The sequence below is a fragment of the Oryctolagus cuniculus genome, chromosome 8 (genome assembly GCF_964237555.1).
Source record: "Oryctolagus cuniculus chromosome 8, mOryCun1.1, whole genome shotgun sequence".
Lineage (NCBI taxonomy): Eukaryota > Metazoa > Chordata > Mammalia > Lagomorpha > Leporidae > Oryctolagus > Oryctolagus cuniculus.
Window position 1 is genome coordinate 11,589,248 of NC_091439.1, and position 18,351 is coordinate 11,607,598.

The 18,351-nt window shown below is 57.9% G+C and overlaps 1 protein-coding gene across 2 annotated transcripts in view; it reads right to left on the reverse strand.

Moving 5' to 3' along the window:
• Positions 1-6,586: 6,586 nt before the first annotated feature.
• FHDC1 (FH2 domain containing 1) overlaps positions 6,587-18,351 on the reverse strand; it is a 41,719-nt gene continuing 29,954 nt past the window's right edge. For both annotated transcript variants that reach the window (XM_008267310.4, XM_008267312.4), the window contains 4 exons: positions 18,044-18,114; positions 15,907-16,024; positions 12,972-13,136; positions 6,587-10,693 (listed from right to left, as the gene is read on the reverse strand). In XM_008267310.4, the coding sequence (XP_008265532.2) occupies positions 8,639-10,693; positions 12,972-13,136; positions 15,907-16,024; positions 18,044-18,114 (2,409 nt within the window). In that variant the 3' untranslated portion in view covers positions 6,587-8,638. The remainder of the gene's footprint in view (positions 10,694-12,971; positions 13,137-15,906; positions 16,025-18,043; positions 18,115-18,351) is intronic.

An 18,351-nucleotide genomic window follows, 5' to 3' on the forward strand; every position in this document is an offset into this window, starting at 1 on the left:
TGTGTCTCCCTGCTCTCGGTGCCTGGGGTGTGACTTAGGGGTATCCAGGGCAGGTGCAGGGGCCTGTGGCCAGCCCAGAGCTGCCTCACAGCAAGGCTGAGGGTTACAGGAAAGCCATGAGGTTCTTGCTCCTCTTTGCTATGTACAGTATGGGCCACAGGCCTGGGCATTCCACGCTGGCTTCAGCTTTGCTCTTGCCCCTCTTCTGGCCTCTGTGTAACTTTTGCTCCCTCCACGCCTGGGGCTGCCACCTTGACCTACTTGGGCCAAGCCCAGGCAGAGGCAGAGACCTGAGAGTGAGGGAGGGGACATGAGCCTTGTGTCCTTGATTGGTGGTTTCCCTGGGGCCTAGGGATCCCCAGATCCTCCCTGCATTCATACAGTTCCGTCAGCCCACATGTGCTGAGCACCCATGTGTAGCCGGCTCTCACTAGGTCCTGGAGGCCTCCACAGATGAAGAAACAGCCTTGCCCTCATCCAACACACATGCACAATACACCCTCACTCAACACACACTCACCCTCACCCAACACAAACACACACCATCATCCAACACACACACCCAACATCCCCTCACTCAACACACACACCCAACACACCTTCACTCAACACACACACTCACCCTCACCCAATACACATATACAATACACCCCTGCCCTCATCCAACACACACACCCAACACACACACATCCCCTCACCCAACACAAACATACATCATCTAACACACACCCAATACACCCTCACCCAACACACACAACATACTCACCCAACACACACACCCAATACACCCTCACTCAACACACACACTCACCCTCACCCAACACAAACACACACCATCACCAAACACACACACACCATTATCCAACACACACACCCAACACACCCTTACACAACATACACACACTTTCACCCAACATACATATACAACATACCCTCACCCAAAACAAACACACACACCATCATTCAACACACACACCCAACACACCCTCACCCAACACACACACCATCATCCAGTACACACACTTACCATTACCCTCACCCAATACATAAGCACACACCATCACCCAACACATACACCCAACACACCCTCACACAACACACACACATCACCCAAAACACATACACACACCCTTACCAATCGTCATACACATATGCTTACCCAATACATATACCCAACATATATACACTCTCACCCAGCACACACACTCACCCTCACCCAACACACATGCACAACACACCCTCACTCAACAAACCCACACCATCACCCAACACAAACACCAAACACACATAACACAGTCACCCAACACACTCACGCACCACACCCTCATCCAACACACACACACACACACATACACCTTTACCCAACACACATATTCACACCCTGTGGTGCTCACAGCCCAGGTCACAAGTCAAACAAACAAATGTTGGACACATAGGTTGGGGTCCTTGTGGGGACCCCACACATTCTGAGAGCTCAGGGGACAGAAGGATCAAAGCTGGGGCCTGTTGGAAGTGGATGGGCGTCGAGGGCAGTGGGGGTTCTCAGGAGCCATTGGACAAGACAGGCCGGAGCATCCCATTTCAGAATCCCTGCCAAGCAGAGCTCCCTAGAATTCCAAGCTTTCCTGAACTCGCCAAGGACCCATCACAAGGGGACAAATGCCAGAGGAATACACAGGTGCTGGCCAAGGCCGCCATCGGCCCTCCAGCCAGGGGCAGCTCAGCAGGTGCGTTGAGGTGTGACGGTGCCATGAGACTTCATCTCGTGGTGTGGTGTGGTGTGGTGAGGTGAGGCTGGCCCTCCCAGAACGTGACCCCTGCAAGGGAGAAGTGGCCTCCGGGGGCCGCTTCATGAGAGCAGCTCCAGAATCTTGCAGGGGAGGGGCCGCGAAGCCTCCAGCCTGGGAGGAAGCCGCATCGCTTTGGCACGAGTTCCCCCTGTCCAGAGTCCTCTATTGGGAGCCATCGTGGTGGCCTCAGCTGTGCATCCTTGGTCCCGGCTGCCCACACCCTGGGTTGTCCGGGTCCTTCCCCTCTGTGCGCTCCAGCTGAGAGGTGGGTGACAGGGCTGAACACAGCATCCAGACGGGGACAGGCAAGCAGGGCCTCCAGCTCCAAGTTGCGCCCTGAGTGTGGCCAGAGATGGTGCCTGTGGTAGCTACGAGATCCCTGGCTCCCCCGACCCCCTCCCCCAGGGTGAATTCCCCCACTGACAAGCAGGAGTGACCTTGCATGCGGGCACAGCACGGGAGTATGGGGAGTACCTGGCTGCAAAGCCATGAACGGCCCAGGAGACAAGCTCCAGGCGGAGCGCCAGTCCTGTAGAGGAGCAGGGCCTTGGGAAAGGGCTCTGAGTGGTTAAGCACCGAGCGCAGCTGCTTGCCTCGTGACTCTTCCTGCTATTGCATTGGAGTCAGTGTTGAACCTGGGAGCGGGAGGCCCCATGGCCTCTCTGCAGTGGCCGCAGAGCCTGCCCCGCGGGCAGCCCACCTGCCTCCTCCTCCTCCTCCCCCGGGGATGAATCAGCTGATGGGAAGCTCTGGTGCCTTGGGAAAGAGGGGAGGGAGCTGAACGGAGGCACTGTTCTTCCTGCTGCGGCAACTCACGAGGAGGAACCACCACTTTCTCCAAAATATATCACAAACCCCTCTCCTGCGCATGCCCGCTCTGGCAAAACAGTCATCCTGGAAAACAGCAAGAACGGCCGGATTCTTTCACCACCTTCTCAGTCTGTTGGGGAGCCACACGGGGCGCAGAAGCAATGCCTTGGAAATTATTCTACACTGACAGCTTTGGCAGGATCCAGGCCCAGTGCTCCTTCCAAGGAGCACTTCCACACCCCATAATGCGCTGGGGTGGGCGGGGGTGGGGGTCCGCCTGCCTGTGAGAGCACGCAGGGCCCCAGGCTGCACTGAGTCAGCACCCTGGAGAGCTGCACCCCACCCACTTCCTGACCGCTGAGGTCAGCACAGACACTGGCCAGCCGGCCCAGCATGCAGTGATGGGCCAAAGCATCCGAGGACCGAGGGGAAGCCAACTCCTGAGAGCAGGGGAAAGTCCCAGGACCTAAGAGGACCAGCGGCCAGGGTTCCAGAGGGCCGCTCCAGCAGTGTGCGCGCGCAGCACGGCTCGGCACTTGGGCCCATGGCTTCGCATGGTTACAAGCTTTCTGAAGGGGGGTCGTTGCTGCGCCGGAGCCGCTGTGACCGAAGCTCGCGCGCTGCTTCACGGAGCGCTGCGGACCCCAGGAACTGCCAAGCCTCAAAGGCGCTTCTTAGAATGCAAAGCAGACCAGCATCCACGCAGCCCTCCAAACCCCACCGCGCACAGAAACGCACCTACGTGGCCCTGACACAGGCTCTGAGGGGCACAGCCCAGAATGCAGCTCCCCTACCCCACGCCTGCCCCGGGAATTCTCCACAGTCGGTTGCCTGGCCTTTCTCCAGCCCATTGGTTCTCCACAGCAGGCTGAAAGATGACCCCGTGCAAGGTTGTGGGCAGTGCCCCACGTGGGGTCCCTCTGAATAGCCTGGCTTGGCTGGGCTTGGTGGATGTTGAGGGTGGGACCCGGGATCACCAGCTCTGGGAGGCACCTGCAGCGGGTGACCCGGCTCTCACTAGGGGCCCATTTGTGTGGCACCACTGGGACGCAGGAGGCCAGGGCCCTGGCCACTCAGCTGATCTCCCCACAATCCTTGGGGGTCCAAGAGGGCCAGGGGGTGAAGCCAGACTCCATTGTGGAAAATGGACGGCAGAGGGTGTACAACGTTCCGCTGGAATAGACCAGAGGTAGCCCCCCAGGGAGGGGGCGTTGGATGTAGGAACCCTGGGGTCAGCCTCTGCCTAAAGCCAGAGGGACCCACTAACAGCGCGAAGAGGCCATCTGTTATGCAGCAGTGGACGGTGGAGCCCTGGTGTCGCCTCTACATGGTGTCAGGAAGCAAGGGAGAGGTGCCGCAGGCACCCCCCCACCCCACCTGGTGTTTCTCCTAGCAGCCCTGCTGTGTGTGAGGGGCTCTTCTAAAGGGACGTGGGTGCCCATGCAGCTACCCACAGGTGCTGTCCTCGTCCGTCTGGGCTGCTGTAACACGATACCATCAAAGGAGCAGCTGGCACACAGCAGACAGGTGTCTACTTCTCCCAGGTCTGGGTGCTGGCGAGATCAAGGCACCAGCAGGCCGGAAGTCTGGGAACTGGTTCCAACCCATGCATTTGTGGGGACAAACACTGGGGCCATGGCCGATGGGTCAGGCAGGTTTCTGCTGTGCTGCCCCGGAGAGCCACCCATGATGCCTGCAGCACAGTCGCTCCTGGAAGGTGCATTCTGAACCCCTTCAGATCTACCTGCGCACTGCGGGGACGCCACCTGCTTTCGGGTCAGGGACAGCCTCTGGGACTCAGCCCTGAAATGTTCCTCAGAAGGCCAGGAGCCATGAGTGCGGCCATCCACGGGCCACCAAGCAGGCAGGGCCGCCTGTTCAGCTGCCTTAACTCCACGGGCTGGTGGCTGGGACGTGTCCGCTGCTTGGGGCCGTGACCCCCATGGCAAGGGGAGTCCAGTTGTTCGAGCCACCCACCAAGAAGCCAAAACCCCACTGCACAGCTCTGGTCCAGAGGACAGAAAAGCCATTTTCTTCAACCGCAGGAGTGGTGCTCTTATCTTCCCTCGGGTGGCCTGGTGAGCCACGGGCGCTTTAACTGGACGGTGTCTGCAGACGACAAAGTCCCCCAGGAAGGGGGCTCCAGGTTCTGTGTTCAGCCCTGTCGCGGATTTAGTCTGAGCTACGTGTTGTTGCCCACAGCTGCTGGGCAGACCCATGCTGGCCCACTGTGATCGTGCTCCTGGCCCAAAGCATCGTAAGCCCTTACAGAGTGACCAAATGTCCAGTTGCAACGTTGCTCCTTCAAATTTCGTTTCTCTCTTTGATACTTCGTTTGGGGACCCATTTTCCCCAGAACCTCTTCCATTTTCCCAGAAACACTTTATTCATTTATTTGAGAGCTGGAAGGACAGAGAGAAAGACAGAGGGAGACAGTGCCCACCTACGGGTTCACTCCCCCAGGTGCCTGGATCGGCTGAGGCTGCATCAGACCAGAGTCGGGAGCCAGGGACGCAACCCAGGTCTCTCACATGGGTGCAGGCACTCACCCACTCGGGCTGTCACCTGCTGCCTCCCAGGGTGTATATTAGCAAGAAGCTGGAATCGGGAGTGGAACCTGGACTTGAAGCCAAGTGCTCCAGTATGGGATGTGGGTGTTCCACGTGGGGTCTTAATCATGCCAAATATACACCCCTCTTCTATCTGGGGGGCAGGGTTGGCACATGAAAAAAATTAATGAAGAATTAAGTATAAAGCTTAATTGGGGCTGGTGCTGTGGTGTAGCGGGTAAAGCCGCCACCTGTGGTGCTGGCATCCCATATGGGTGCTGGTTCAAGTCCCAGCTGTTCCACTTCTGATCCAGCTCTCTGCTATGGCCTGGGAAAGCAGTGGAGGATGGTCCAAGTGCTTGGGCTCCTGCACCCTTGTGAGAGACCTGGAAAAGGTTCCTGGCTCCTGGCTTCAGATCGGTATAGCTCCAGCAGTTGCGGCCATTTGGGGAGTGAACCAGTGGATGGAAGACCTCTTTCTCTCTACCCCCCGCTTCTCTCTCTCTCTCTCCCTGCTTCTTCCTCTCTGTAACTCTGCCTTTCAAATCAATAAATAAATCTTTTTTAAAAGGTGAATTATTCATTTTCCCAAGGCCTTTCATGCAGCTACACAGGCTCTTGAGTGAACACTTAGGACTCTGTGACCTCTTTAATTCAACAAACATGTTGAGAAGGACAGAAACACAGGTGCCTGGTGAATGCCAGAGAGTAAGGGGGTAAAATTACTCAAGCCCCCTAAGAAGAAAAAAAACACTTTGTGTTTTGGTTTGCCTATAGTCCCCCTATAGCAGGGAGGCGGCTGGTGTCCCAAGGTGCTTTGAACACAGCCCAAACCAGGCTGCCAACCTGCCGAGGCCCAGCAGCAGCCACAACAACACCGTGTACTCTCCCATCTGCTGAGGTCTGACCCGCGGACAGGCCTCAAGCTCACACCCACCTGCAGATAAAGCAGAGAGTGTCTAGGACCAGCACTGATGGAAAGCCCAAGAGACGAGGCGCATCATACACACAATCTTCATCGCCCTTCCAATAAAGCAGCGTCTCCCTCCCCCCGCTCTGCTCACGCCTCAGCCAGCCACAGAGGGCCGTGACTTCCCAGTGGTGTCCTGCCTGAGCCAACACACGGGGCACACAGAAGCTGATCTAGACTCGTGGCCCCACGGAGATGACGCCAAGCCCGGCCCTGCATGGAGTGACATGAGCGTTCCTGCACCAGTCGTCCCGTGCACCTGCCTCCCCGCCGACCTGGCACAAGACCCAGGCCTGAGTCCTCCGTAGGTGCAGGTTGTGCCCCATGGGGAGGACACCTTGCTCACAGCTCCACTTCAGCTCCCTCGCCCCTGTGTGTGCCTCCTCTCCCCATGGGGCCTCAGGCACTCACTCTCCCAGCAGGCTCACCCAGACCCATCAACAGAAGCACCTGAGATAGGACACAGCTCCCATAAACAGGAACTTTTATTAAACTACTTGTTACGTAAAAGAGCATATAAATGGACCTTTAAATACATTCAGTTCATCTTAAACACATTTATATAGAAACGTATGTACATTTCTCCATTGTAGACTTAAATTATCTTTCCAAGCTTACTACCGATAAAAGGTAATAGAATGATCACCTGCTCACACAGATGCGCACAGAGGCTGCCCGCAGGGCGCGCGACACCCTGCTTCCCAGATCTGACAGCAGCAACTCGTCTTGGGTGGGGGGGTTTTAGGGGTGCTAGGGATGGGTTTCATGAAGCTGGGCCCGGGGCAGAGCAGGTCTCACATCCTTCGAGATGGTCATCGAGGCCCTGCCCCTACGTCCTTGGGCTGGAAAGCAGAGGCTTGGGAAGGTAACCAGTCCTCCCAGCGGCCGGAAGAGAGTAGGCATTGGGACCTCAGTTCCCAGGGGCCTTCCAAGGCATCCCGACCCCATCACTATCCGCAAGCCCACAAACTCACAACAGTTTCCAGCCACTTCCCATCTACCCAAGGACCTTGACTGGCAAGCGCTTGCCCACCTGGCTAAGTATGTGGCTCCTCAGGCTTCTGCAGATGGCGAAAGCAGCTCTGGATTCCCACAAGCATCTTCGTGAGCCCTGGAAATACTCCCTCGGGACCCACTTTTGCAAAAGGTCTGAGGTCAAGTGCTCACCTTACACCTGTCTCTCCACCCCAGCTGACTGGCGGAAGCTCAGAGCTTCCAATCGATCCCGATAAAAAGGAACCATTCTTGGACTCCCCACACCTGCCTCCCAGGGGCCTACCCCCATCTGCCTTCCAGGGCCAGATCTAAAACAAGTGATCCCAGGTGGGAAGGTGTGAGACAACTTTTAAAAACCCAAAGCTTAAATTAGTCCCCCCACTTCTCAGTCTCAGAGAGGAGCAGTGGAAAGGGCGTTGGGTAGAAATAGCTTAATGCTTTCTTCCAGACGTTTCCTTAAGATATAAAGTCTTCTGAAAGCGATTTCATTCTGGGAGGCTGCTTTTAACAACTTGACTGGTTTTTCCCAAGACTTAAAAACTGCTGCACCAAAGAAGATAAGTTAACATTTCAAAGTACCCTAGAAAGAGACAGAGACAGAGACACAGAGAAAAGGAGAGAGACAGAGAGAGAGAGAGAGAGGCGTGCAAGAGAATAAGGCAGAGCAAGAGCCAGTCAGGGCTTCCTGCCTCACCAAAAAAGGACGGACTGGGATGGACTGCGTGCAGGCAAAGGGGGCAGAAAGGCTGGGAGGGAGCAGGGTTGGTTCCTCCCTGTGATCAGAGAGAACACCTGTCATAGCTGCCATCACTCTGTTTTCTGACAGATACACACATAGGGAGACACAGAATAGGACAGGAACGTGGTGCTCAGCCAAACAGCCCTGGACCCCTTTCCACGAAAACATGGCACTTCCAAATGTTGGAAAACCCAGCATCCTACCCCAGGGCGCCGGCACCTGCAGGGGAACTGGACACCCCCCACCTCCACGCCTGCACTGAAGACACAGGAGCATCTGATCAGCGCCCCCCTGAGTCTGCTACTCCCACCTGTTCACACGCAAGCCCTCCCTGAGTCACTCATAGAGGACGGCGCGGGCCGGACTTTCCCAGGACACCCAGGGGCTCCAGGAAGGTCTGGGGGTCCAGCGACGGACGGTGTGCGGGCAGGTGGGACCCTGAGGCCAGAGGACACAGGCAGGTACAAGCGTCTCCATTATTCAGGCGTTGGGTTCCCTGGGAGGCATTTCACTTTGCAAAAGTCAACTAAAACCCTTTATTTGCATAATATTAAAAAATAAGTCTTTGATATATAAAAACTGGCCAGTAAAAGAATTACGTGTAAGAATGTCATCTTACGCAGCCGTCCGTCTTCCATGGGACCTTTGTCTGGGGGGGCAGGGCTACGCACTGGCCTCCCCGCAGTCACCCGGGCGCCACCATGGCGCCATCCCGCAGGTGCCGCCTGCACAGAATAAACGCACATTGTGTCGGCCTCTTCCGGTCCTCACCCCTCCGCACTCCTCACTTCCACAGCGGGTCGAGGATTTTCCCCAGTGTGGTCCGACTGGCGTCTCTCAGCCTGAAGGAGGCCCTTTCCCCCAGCGCTCTGCCCTTGGGAAGGGTCTCCCTGCTGGCGCCGGGGGCCTCGGCACAGTCTGCACCCTTCCGGGGGCTCCGGGCGCTGCCGGCCCGCCTCAGGGTGCCGCTGTCCTTGGAGGCCTCCTCCTCGGGGGTCCCCTTCACCCTGAGCTGCCGCTGCGAGACCGCCCGAGTGAGGCCGGGGGCTCTGGACGCGGCCGGGGGATCGGTTCTCATGCACCGAGAGGAGGAGGCCACGGTGTTGCGGGCAAAGCTGGGCACGGGGGCTGGGGCGCGGGGGGCGCTGGGGGCCGGCGGGCTCCTGGGCTCGTCGTCGGCGCCCTCCGAGGTGGAGCTCGAGCGGCACACCTTATTTTCCTCGGGCTTCTGCCTGGGGAGGTTCCTGAGGGGTTTGGCGGTGGGCTTCTTCAGGGAGCCCCTGGAGGGCACCGGGGCCTCCCTCCACGGCCGGGTGCTGCTCCGCGGCGGCCTCGGCTCCTCCACGGCCACCACCGCCTCAGCGCCCGTGGAGGGCCTGCGCGGCGACGTGTCCGAGGTGCCGAGCGCCGAGCCGCGGCGAGACAGCCGCGCGTCCACGCTGCCGGGCGAGTCCCGCGGGGACGCCCGCGACGGCGGCGGCTCGGGCCGCTTCCAGCCCGCAGGGCCCCGGCTCGCCTTGGAGATGGGCACGACCTTGCGCATGCTCTCGCTCTCCGAAGCGTTCAAGGTGCGCACGGGCTTGGGCGCGGCGCCCTGGCCCCGCCGCACGCTCGCCGGCCTGCAGGTGCTGGGAGCCGCCTCTCTCGGCGGGTTTCTCTTCGGCGTGGCCACTTCCTTCCCTTTGGCAGATCTGACCCTGGGAAGGCCCCCGTTGGCGCTGGGCTCACTCTTCACGGCCACGGCAGGTGCCTCCCCCGCGGGGCTGGATGCGGGGTTCGAGGAGGAGATCTGGCTGCCAGGCGTCGTCCCAGCCCCCGAGGACTCGGAGGCGCCCTCGTCCCCTGCCTCCTCCGGCTGCATCATGCTCGGCCGGGAGTCGGTTCCCTCCGAGCAGTCGAGGGTCAGGGAGCAGTCGGTGGCATCCGAGATGTACAATATAGGCGCGGGGTCTTTATTCTCGGGGTCGCTGCTCCCCGCAGACACCAGGGCTGCACCGCTGGGCTCCTCAGGCGCAGCGCCGCCATTTTCCACGGCCGGGCTGGGCGCCCTGGGGGACCTTCTGCCCTCGGAGCTGAGGGGCTGCGGAGGGCTCCTGTCCCCTGGGGACTCCTGTCCCTCAGGGCTGGAGTCACTCGGGGTCAGCCTGGACGGCTCCTCCAGGCCCTTGTGGCCCTGGAGGCTGAACTGGGCCAGCCCGGTCACCAGCTCGTGCTCCTTGATGCCCAGGGCCAGGGGCGAGAGTGGAGGGGACCAGGCCGGGCCCAGGCACACAGGTTCACTGTTCCTTTTCCTGAGGACGCTGGCCCCGCTGCGCCGAGCCCGCGGGAAGGCCGAGGCAGGCTCCTGGTGCCCCGGGGGAGCCGGAGGCTGGCTCTGCCCGTCGGAGCAGGGGTTGGGAGCTCTCTCCTGGCTCTCTGAGGCCTCGGCTCTGGGTGCAATGTTGGAGTCGTGGCGCCTGGGCGCTCCTGGCTCCGTCCAGGCCGGCGTGGGCCGGGCCTGCCGGGGGCTGCTCCGGGGCAAGCTGTTGAACTTGTTGGATTCCTCGGAGCTGCCCGAGGAGCTCTCCAGGAAGGTCAGCAGCTCCCGATCGGCAGACAGGCCCAGGGAGTGGCGGGACCGGCGGCTGCTGGGGGGCCGGTAGGAGGGGCTGCTGGGTCTGGGGTGCAGGAAGGGGGGCAGGTCCTCCGAGCCCTTCTGAGTCAGCAGCTCCACGTCATTCTCACTGCTGCTCCGGCCGAAGCCCCCAAGGTCTCCAGCCGTCCACGACCGTCGCTTCTGTTCCAAATCTTTCAGCCGCTGCTGCTTCCGCAGCTCCTGGACCTCCCTGTCGTGATTGTCCTGCATGAGGGGTACAGAGAAGCATGAGACAGGGGACCCACCTGTGCAGCTCCAGTGTTCTCTCCCTGAGACCCTGCATGCAGAGCCCGGTCACAGCCAGTGTTCAGGAGGAGACTGTGTGCCCGCACGTGTGCCTGTGTGCAGGTGTTGGGGGGGGGGGCTCTCCCAAGGCCTGGCCCCAACCATCCGGCCACACCAATCAGCATGCATCTGATCCCTGGGCCCCACTTCCTCAGTGCAGGCGAGATGTCACCCATGCCGGCGACTCCAAATGCTCCCAACAGCCAGGGCTGGGCCAGGCAGAAGCCAGGAGCCGGGAGCTCCATCCAGGTCTCCCACACGAGTGGCAGGGGCCCAAGGACCTGGGCTGTCTTCCACTACCTTCCCAGGTGTATTAGTGGAGAGCTGGACCAGAAGCAGAACAGCTGGGACCCAAACTGCCACTCTGATGTGGGATGCCAGCAAGCTAAGTGGCCGCTTATCGCAGGACTCCACAACACCGGCCCCCCAGACTTGGTTTCCAAGCAGGGAAAAGCTGAGAGGATTCCAGGACCGTGCTGTTTAGGCAACGGCGAGAGAAAAATGCCCCAGGTGCTGTATGAGTGAGCCTACAATTGGGCCTCTGTGTGCTGCATGGATGTTATCTGGGCACACATTCAAGTGCAGCCCATTCTACCTGGAGGACCCACAGCTGCACCTGTTGTAGCAGGCAGAGCAAGGGACGCCTTTCAGCTCTGTTCTCTGCTGTGAGAGCTCTGCCCAGCGTGCCGGGCCTGTGCGCAGAGACGAGAAGGAGCAACAGTTTTGCTTTACAAACCTCAACCCTTCCACCCTGCTCCAAAGCACACAGAGCCCTCCGTGACGAAACCACAGCACGCTTCGCCTGGCCACAGGTTTCAGCAGACAGATGCCCTTCGCTGTCCACGCGGAACTGGTCCCAGGACGCCCCCTGGGATGCCACAGTAGGTCGACGAGGCCCTTTTATAAGATGGGGCACTTTTTGCATAAAAGCCGCCCTCTATCCTCACGTATACTGTAGATCACCTCTGGCTTACTTACACTGCCCAATGCAATGTAAGTACTACGTGAACAGCCGTTCCTCCATTATCATTCAGGGAATAAACAATTAAAAAAAAAAAAAAGCAGTACATGTTGAGCACAGATGTAATTCCCCCAGAAATATTTTCAGCGCACTGTCGGTTGAATCCATGGGTTTGTGGCCCGTGGGTGTGGGGGCGTGGCTGTTGTTAGTGTCCCTTAATGACGTGGCCTTCCCAGCCCCAATCTACTCCCGTTAGCAGCTTTGACTTAAATATCGATTTCCTCCAGTGGTTGGACTTTCCAAGTTTCTGTGAGGCTCCAGCCGGGGACTCTTGGCTCCTCCTGTAGCTTTGGCCTCAGCCTCCCGCAAGGTCCCCAAGTCTCCCAGGCTGTCTCCCCTCAAGGCGGTGGGGAGTGGGGGAGGGGGGCCAGGCTGGGCCGCTCAGAGCATCACACAGGTGTGGCTCATGGGCGTGGAGCCCTCACGGGGAGCCCGTTTGGCCTCCAGCACCCACCACAGCCCCCCACAGCTGAGCTCATGGCTTGGCCCAGGGAGCGTGAACGTGGCTACAGCCTGGGCCCCCCGCTTTCACAGGACAGAGAAAGGAGTGGCCAAGAATGCAAAGTGATTTGGGGCTTGAGGGGAGCGTGACCGGTCCCTCTGAGAAACACGGCTGTGGACAGATCTGCAGTTTCAACATGGGGGAACACGTGACTCACACGCATTTGGGAGCGCATCCCCACCCGGGACGAAGGCCTGGGGCTGCTGTTTGGTTCTTCACTGACAGATAAAGTTTCAGCTGCAAACATCCCACAGAGTTTTCTGGCTCCTGCCCCGAACTCGGAGGTCATGGGCTGGGCGGCCAAAGGAGGACAACCCTATCCTACGTGGATGTGAATCCCACAGCTGCTCTGGCCAAGGACACCATGGTTCCCATGGCAACATGAGTCTCCCTGGAAGGGGACAGTCTCCTCCAAGGAGGGGACGAGAACTACTGCTGTCATAAAGAACCAGATGCTGGATGCAAGCCTGGGTCAGAGAAACACAGGATGGGAGGCGGCCATGCGCCAGTCTCCCGATGACTCCCGGAGCCAAGAGCCTGGTCACGCCGCCTGGGCCACAAGTCCCTGAAACCCTGGAGATGCTGAACTGTGCTGTGGGCAGAGGATGGGGCCAGCAGCGGGGTGGAGAAAAACCCAAACAACTCGGGCAACACGGAGGTGCCCCCAGCCGTACCTGAACTGCTTTGTTGAACTTGACGCAGAAGTCTCTGAATATCTGCAAGCATTCGTCCAGTTTCATGGTTTCTTTGTCTTCGCAAAAGAAGTCTATGAGGGTGTGGGCCTCGTCCTGCAGCTCTTGTTTCCAGTGCTCCAGTTCTGTCAGCTTTTCCACGGCAAACTGCGGAACACAAGCGGGCGCAGGCGGAGGTCAGCAGCAGGCCGGGCGCTGGGCGTCCCCTCAGGGCCCAGGACGTGCCCGCTCCTATGTTCTGGCTCAGGTCCCGGGACCCGCAGGCTTCCTGTGAGGCCGATGCACCCAAGGGCAATGCCAAGGGCAAATAATGCAACCCAAGCACAACCTCGGGCAAGCGGGCAGATGCCTTTGAGAACCTGCCATGGACACAGATGTCACCTTTATGTCGCTGAGGAAACTCACGGGCCTACAGTCGATCTGATGAAGAAATCTCCCCCTGCACCTCTCCTTCCTTCTTAGAAAGCTGTCTTACACTGGCCTAGAGTCTACTATAGGGTGCCTGAAGTCACTTGCTGGATTGATGACTTGTCAGCTTAGCCCTGTTGACAGAAAGTTCACACTTAACCCCTGACTTGGGCCACAGGACTGAAGCCGGGATTCTTGGCCAAGGCAGCCAGACGCCCCAGGCAGCAGCCCCTGCTGACACCCCCTATCATGCAACTTAATGGGTTTGTGGGAGCTCTGCTTTCATGTTTTATTAGCCCCCCTCCCCCCAACAGGAGACTCTGATGGCTCCTTGTGGTTAGAAGTTACTGCCCTGCGGCCAGCACTGTGGTATAGCCGGTAAAACCGCTGCCTGCGGTGCTGACATCCCATATGGGCACTGGTTCAAGTCCTGGCTGCTCCACTTCCAATCCAGCTCTCGGCTATGGCCTGGGAAAGCAGCAGCAGATGGCCCAAGTCCTTGGGCCCCTGTACCCACATGGGAAACCCGGAAGAAGCTCTTGGCTCCTGGCTTCAGATCAGCTCAGCTCTGTCCATTGCAGCCATTTGGGGAGTGAACCAGCGGGTAGAAGACCCTTTCTCCCTCTCTCTCTAGCTCTGACTTTCAAATAAAATGTCTTTTTTTTTTTTTTAAGAAGTTACTTTCCCTACAAGCCCACTCTCTTCTCTATTTTGCCCTACTTCTTCTAGGTCGAATACATCCGTGAGCTCCTACAGAAGCTGGTACTGCCTCAACAAGGTGTGGGAATGAAGGAAGTTCTCTCTCCTGTCCTGCAGTGAGTCCACACGCCTTTCCAGATGGAGTCTTCCACCTCCGAGGGTCCCACACACCACGGCACGGGAGGGACAGGGACTCCGGGGCAGCCACAGCCCCACAGGAGACCGAGGGCTGGGGTCCACACTCAAGTCCCGTCCGGCCTTCCGGTCCCATGGGCAAGTGGTCTGTTTGAAGATGGCGTGTGCGAGGTATGCTATGCCATGAGACCACATGGCTCGGGTTTCGGAAGAGCGTCTCTGAGACAGAGGGCCCAGCCCCTGGGAGTCGCGTCCCCGGCCCCTTTCCCCCTTGAAGGCCCTTCCCTCATACCAAACACACGTGAGAGGTAGCAGGAAACCAAAAGTATTTAGGAAAGCAAATAGCAGAGAAAGCGACCCTGGGAGTCAGGGCCCCCAGGCAGCCCGCGAGCCCGCTGCGTGTCTCTTGGCGGGCAGGAGGAATTATCCAAAGAATAAATCTCCGCCTGTCACTCCTCTACGGGGGCGGGAGGGGGCATGGATGGCAGCCAAGGGCCCCTGAGCTGTGCAAAGAGGCCCCTTGACAAGAATCTCCACGGGAACCGTGCCCCACCTCCCAGGGCCCGTGGGGACAGACGGACAGATGGGCAGAGGGAAAAACGGAAACGCAGCGAAGCCACCTTAGGACCTCAGAAAACCTAACCAAGCTCGCGCGCTCTGTGACACACTCCATTCCATGCCACGTCTCCGGCTTGCCTGAGAGGGGCCCCAGGCCCACACAGGTAACTCGGCAGTTCTCACCGGAAGGGTCTGCCGAACAGGCCTCCTGCCGCCTCCCGCCCAGAGCCATGCTGCGAGGTCTGGTCGGAGTTCAGCGCTGTGCCCAGGGCCTGACCCTAGCTCATCTCACCTGCTCCACAGGCAGCTGTACCCTGAGCCTGGCTGTGTCGGCATTTAGTCTGGGGGGCCTAATCGTTACTCGGGGGAAGGCAACGTCCAGAAGTAGAATTAGGACAGGTCAGGTGGTATTTCTGCAACCCTGTGTACCGGTGGTGGGGACTTGGGCACCAAGCAAGGCCCACTGCTGTTCTGGTGGCACACGTGAGCAAAGGCCTCTGCTGGCACAAGCCTTGGGGACCTGCTGTTCCTCTCTAGCACCCAGTGCCCCCTCGCACGCCGAGCACCCCCGGCACCTGGGGTGGCTCCTGTCTCACTGAGGGCTGAAAGCACGGCCGGTGTCACTTCCTTCTTCAGTAAGGGAGAGACAAGTGTGTCAGCCTAAGTGATGAGTGAGTCACGCCGCACACAGGTCCGCTCCGCCGTGCTTGGGCGAAGCCCTTCCAGGCAGCTCCCGACAGGCCCCGGGGGCCTGATGGGCGTGGCCTCTGCAGCTGCCCTGGGAAAGCACGCTAGGCACATGCAAGTGGCGAGGACACCCCGAGCTCTAAGGCTGTCTTGATGTCTGTGGGGCTTTGTTTGGGTGTGCAGAGACAAAACCCAAGTTGCCAGGGCGAGTCCAGGGTAAGCAAGCCCGGTAAGCCACCGGCGGCCAGCCACTGAGCACAGCGCCATGGTGCAGCCTCCCAAGGAAGACCAGAGGCCCGGTCCCCAGACTCAGCCACGGCCTCTGTCAAATACGGACGGGGGACTACGCGGCTCTGCTTCCTGACCCGGCAGTGGAGGAGCCTGCAGCAGCCACGGAAGCCCCTGCCGACGGCTGGAGTCGCCTACAGACCTGAAGGAAGTCTTCCATCTGCTGGCCCAGCTCCGCGTCCCGCTGCATGTTTTCCTGGAGCGACCGCGTCCTGACGAACAGGGAGCGCAGCTCTGCCTCGGTGCTGTCCAGGGATAATCTGAAAGGAGACAGGGGCGAGCGGGCAGTGGGCACGAGGGAGCCGCGTGGCACGTCACACGGGAATGACCGTTTGGCCAGCTCTGGGAACAGAAGGGATGGCGCCTGCGGGACGCCCCCTCCCCATCCCTGTACCGAGGGCTCCCGCGTTCCCTTTTGTTGTGTTAAGAGGTGATCCCTTCCTGCAGACTGGTGCGGATTCCTAGAGGACAGGCAGTAACTTCGTTTCTGCCGGGGAGATGGTCAGAGTCCTGGGACCTGAGGGCTTTCATAACTAGTTTCTGGACGGCTGCACGCAGAAAGCACTACACACCAAGAGCCGAGGGCCGGCAGCTGAGCGCCAGGTTAGATTCTCCCAGCTCGAGCTTCCTGGGTGGGGGGCAGCGGCCAGGCTCCAGTACTCGGGGTTACCGGGCTGGCCTCCTCTCCCCACAGCCAGCCAGGGCAGGCTCCACATATTTGATGGAGAACTGAAACACAGCTCCCTCTTGAGCAAATAAATACTTGGATTCATGGCAATGCTTCTGTTACAGACATCCAGTCCAGACTGGAAAGAACAGGAATGAAGGTTTCATCACCTTGGAAAGTGGGGAGATAAACATCTAAAATCCAGGTGAGATTCATAAATTAAGATGCACTAACACTTCCACTGTGGATTCCAAAAGTCTTTCTTTGGATAGTAAAGCAGTCCACCTTCGAAGGTCCCCTGCCCCCATCTGTGATCTGTCTGTACTTTAGAAGCTTACTGTACCTCCCATGTCCAACCAACCAACCAACCTGACCAAACAGAGCGCTTCTCAGATAGTATCTAGCCAAACTTCTCAGCCAGCCCTGACCAGAAATGCCAGTTCAAAAAAAATCAGAATGGCAGTTTCTCTCTATCTCTACTAGTTATATTTCCATACTAGTTAAGAGGAAAACTGTTCCCATGTAAACTTTGTTCATTCAAAACAAAAACAGTTCCTGGCCCGTAAGCCACCCACTCTTTCGGGCGGGCACTTTGGCCATCTGTAAACATGAATTATGAATGGGTGACACCTCTGAGCTGACAGTCCCACTCTGGGAAAGATGTATAATCTGTGGGCAGATTTCGCAGTCGATCGCATCGAGATACCCATCAATGACAGGGCTGCGAGCTAGGGTTCGTTTGTTTACATCACACGGCTCATAGCTGTCATAGCTGGACAGAGCCTCTCAAATTATAAGTGTGTGGCATGAACTGAGTCAACCCCCACAAGTGTGCTGAGCCAACTCCTCGGGGCCGATGGGGGGGGGGGGGTCTCTCCCAGCTCTGCATTCAGTAATGCCACCTCGGCAGCTGACTGAAAACCGACCATGGAAGTCGGCAGGGGCTAGGAAGCAGCTGGTTGGTTACTGGACATTTGCCTCAGGGTGCATGGAGATACATATTATATGCCATCAAACCCAGAACTCAGAATAGTAGGCACACAGAGATTATAACTACATTAAAACACATATCTGTATTAGGATCAGAAGCAAATTGGAGTGATGTAATAATCAGAGCTTTATGTTTGGTGGATACTTTCTCTGTGAAGCAGAGTGACTAATTCAAAATAAATCCTTTCCCAGCACTTGGTACGGTTCCAATCCCTTTTAGTGCAATGGAAAATAAATGTACCATGTTAGCTTCTACGAGGAAGCAGTGACGGATGGCCTGCAAGTCTGACAGGCCAGAGTACTGAGCTCTAGCTCTTGGGTGTGGAGGGATTTGAAGTTCTTAATCCATATATTTTGTTAATACTAATGATATTCATTGGAGGACGCTGAAATGTTTGAAAGTCAAGATTGATTATTAAAAAAACCCAAATTCCAAAGGTGCACACACATCCACGCCTCTGCTGAGTCCATGAGTAAGTAGAGGGCCTGAGAAGCTCAACAAGACAAAACTTTTCAGAGTTCGAACCTGACTCCAAATCTGCAAGAAGGCCTGCGTTTTCCTAGGAAGGCAGAGTTGGAACACGCTGAGCCTCAGGACTTGCCTTCCAGCGCCCCAGCTTACCTAGCAGCCTCCTGAACGTGCTGCAGTTTTGCTGAAAACTGGAGAAGAACCGCATCTTTCTTTTGGGCTTCCTGGAACAAAACCAGAATTTTTTCTCACGGGATGGCTACAACTGGGAGCCAATCATTTTCTGGGGACTTAGGAACATTCAAATTGCTGCTCCTGTTTCTCAGCTTGTTGCATTCGAAGCGACTGCTGGGACACGAACCCTGACAGTAAGATTCAGCAGAAATTCCTGACCCTCAAGATCCAGTTAGCTTGCTGGGCAATTGATGGGGACGGGAAGCCCAACCTGTGTGCGGGTGACC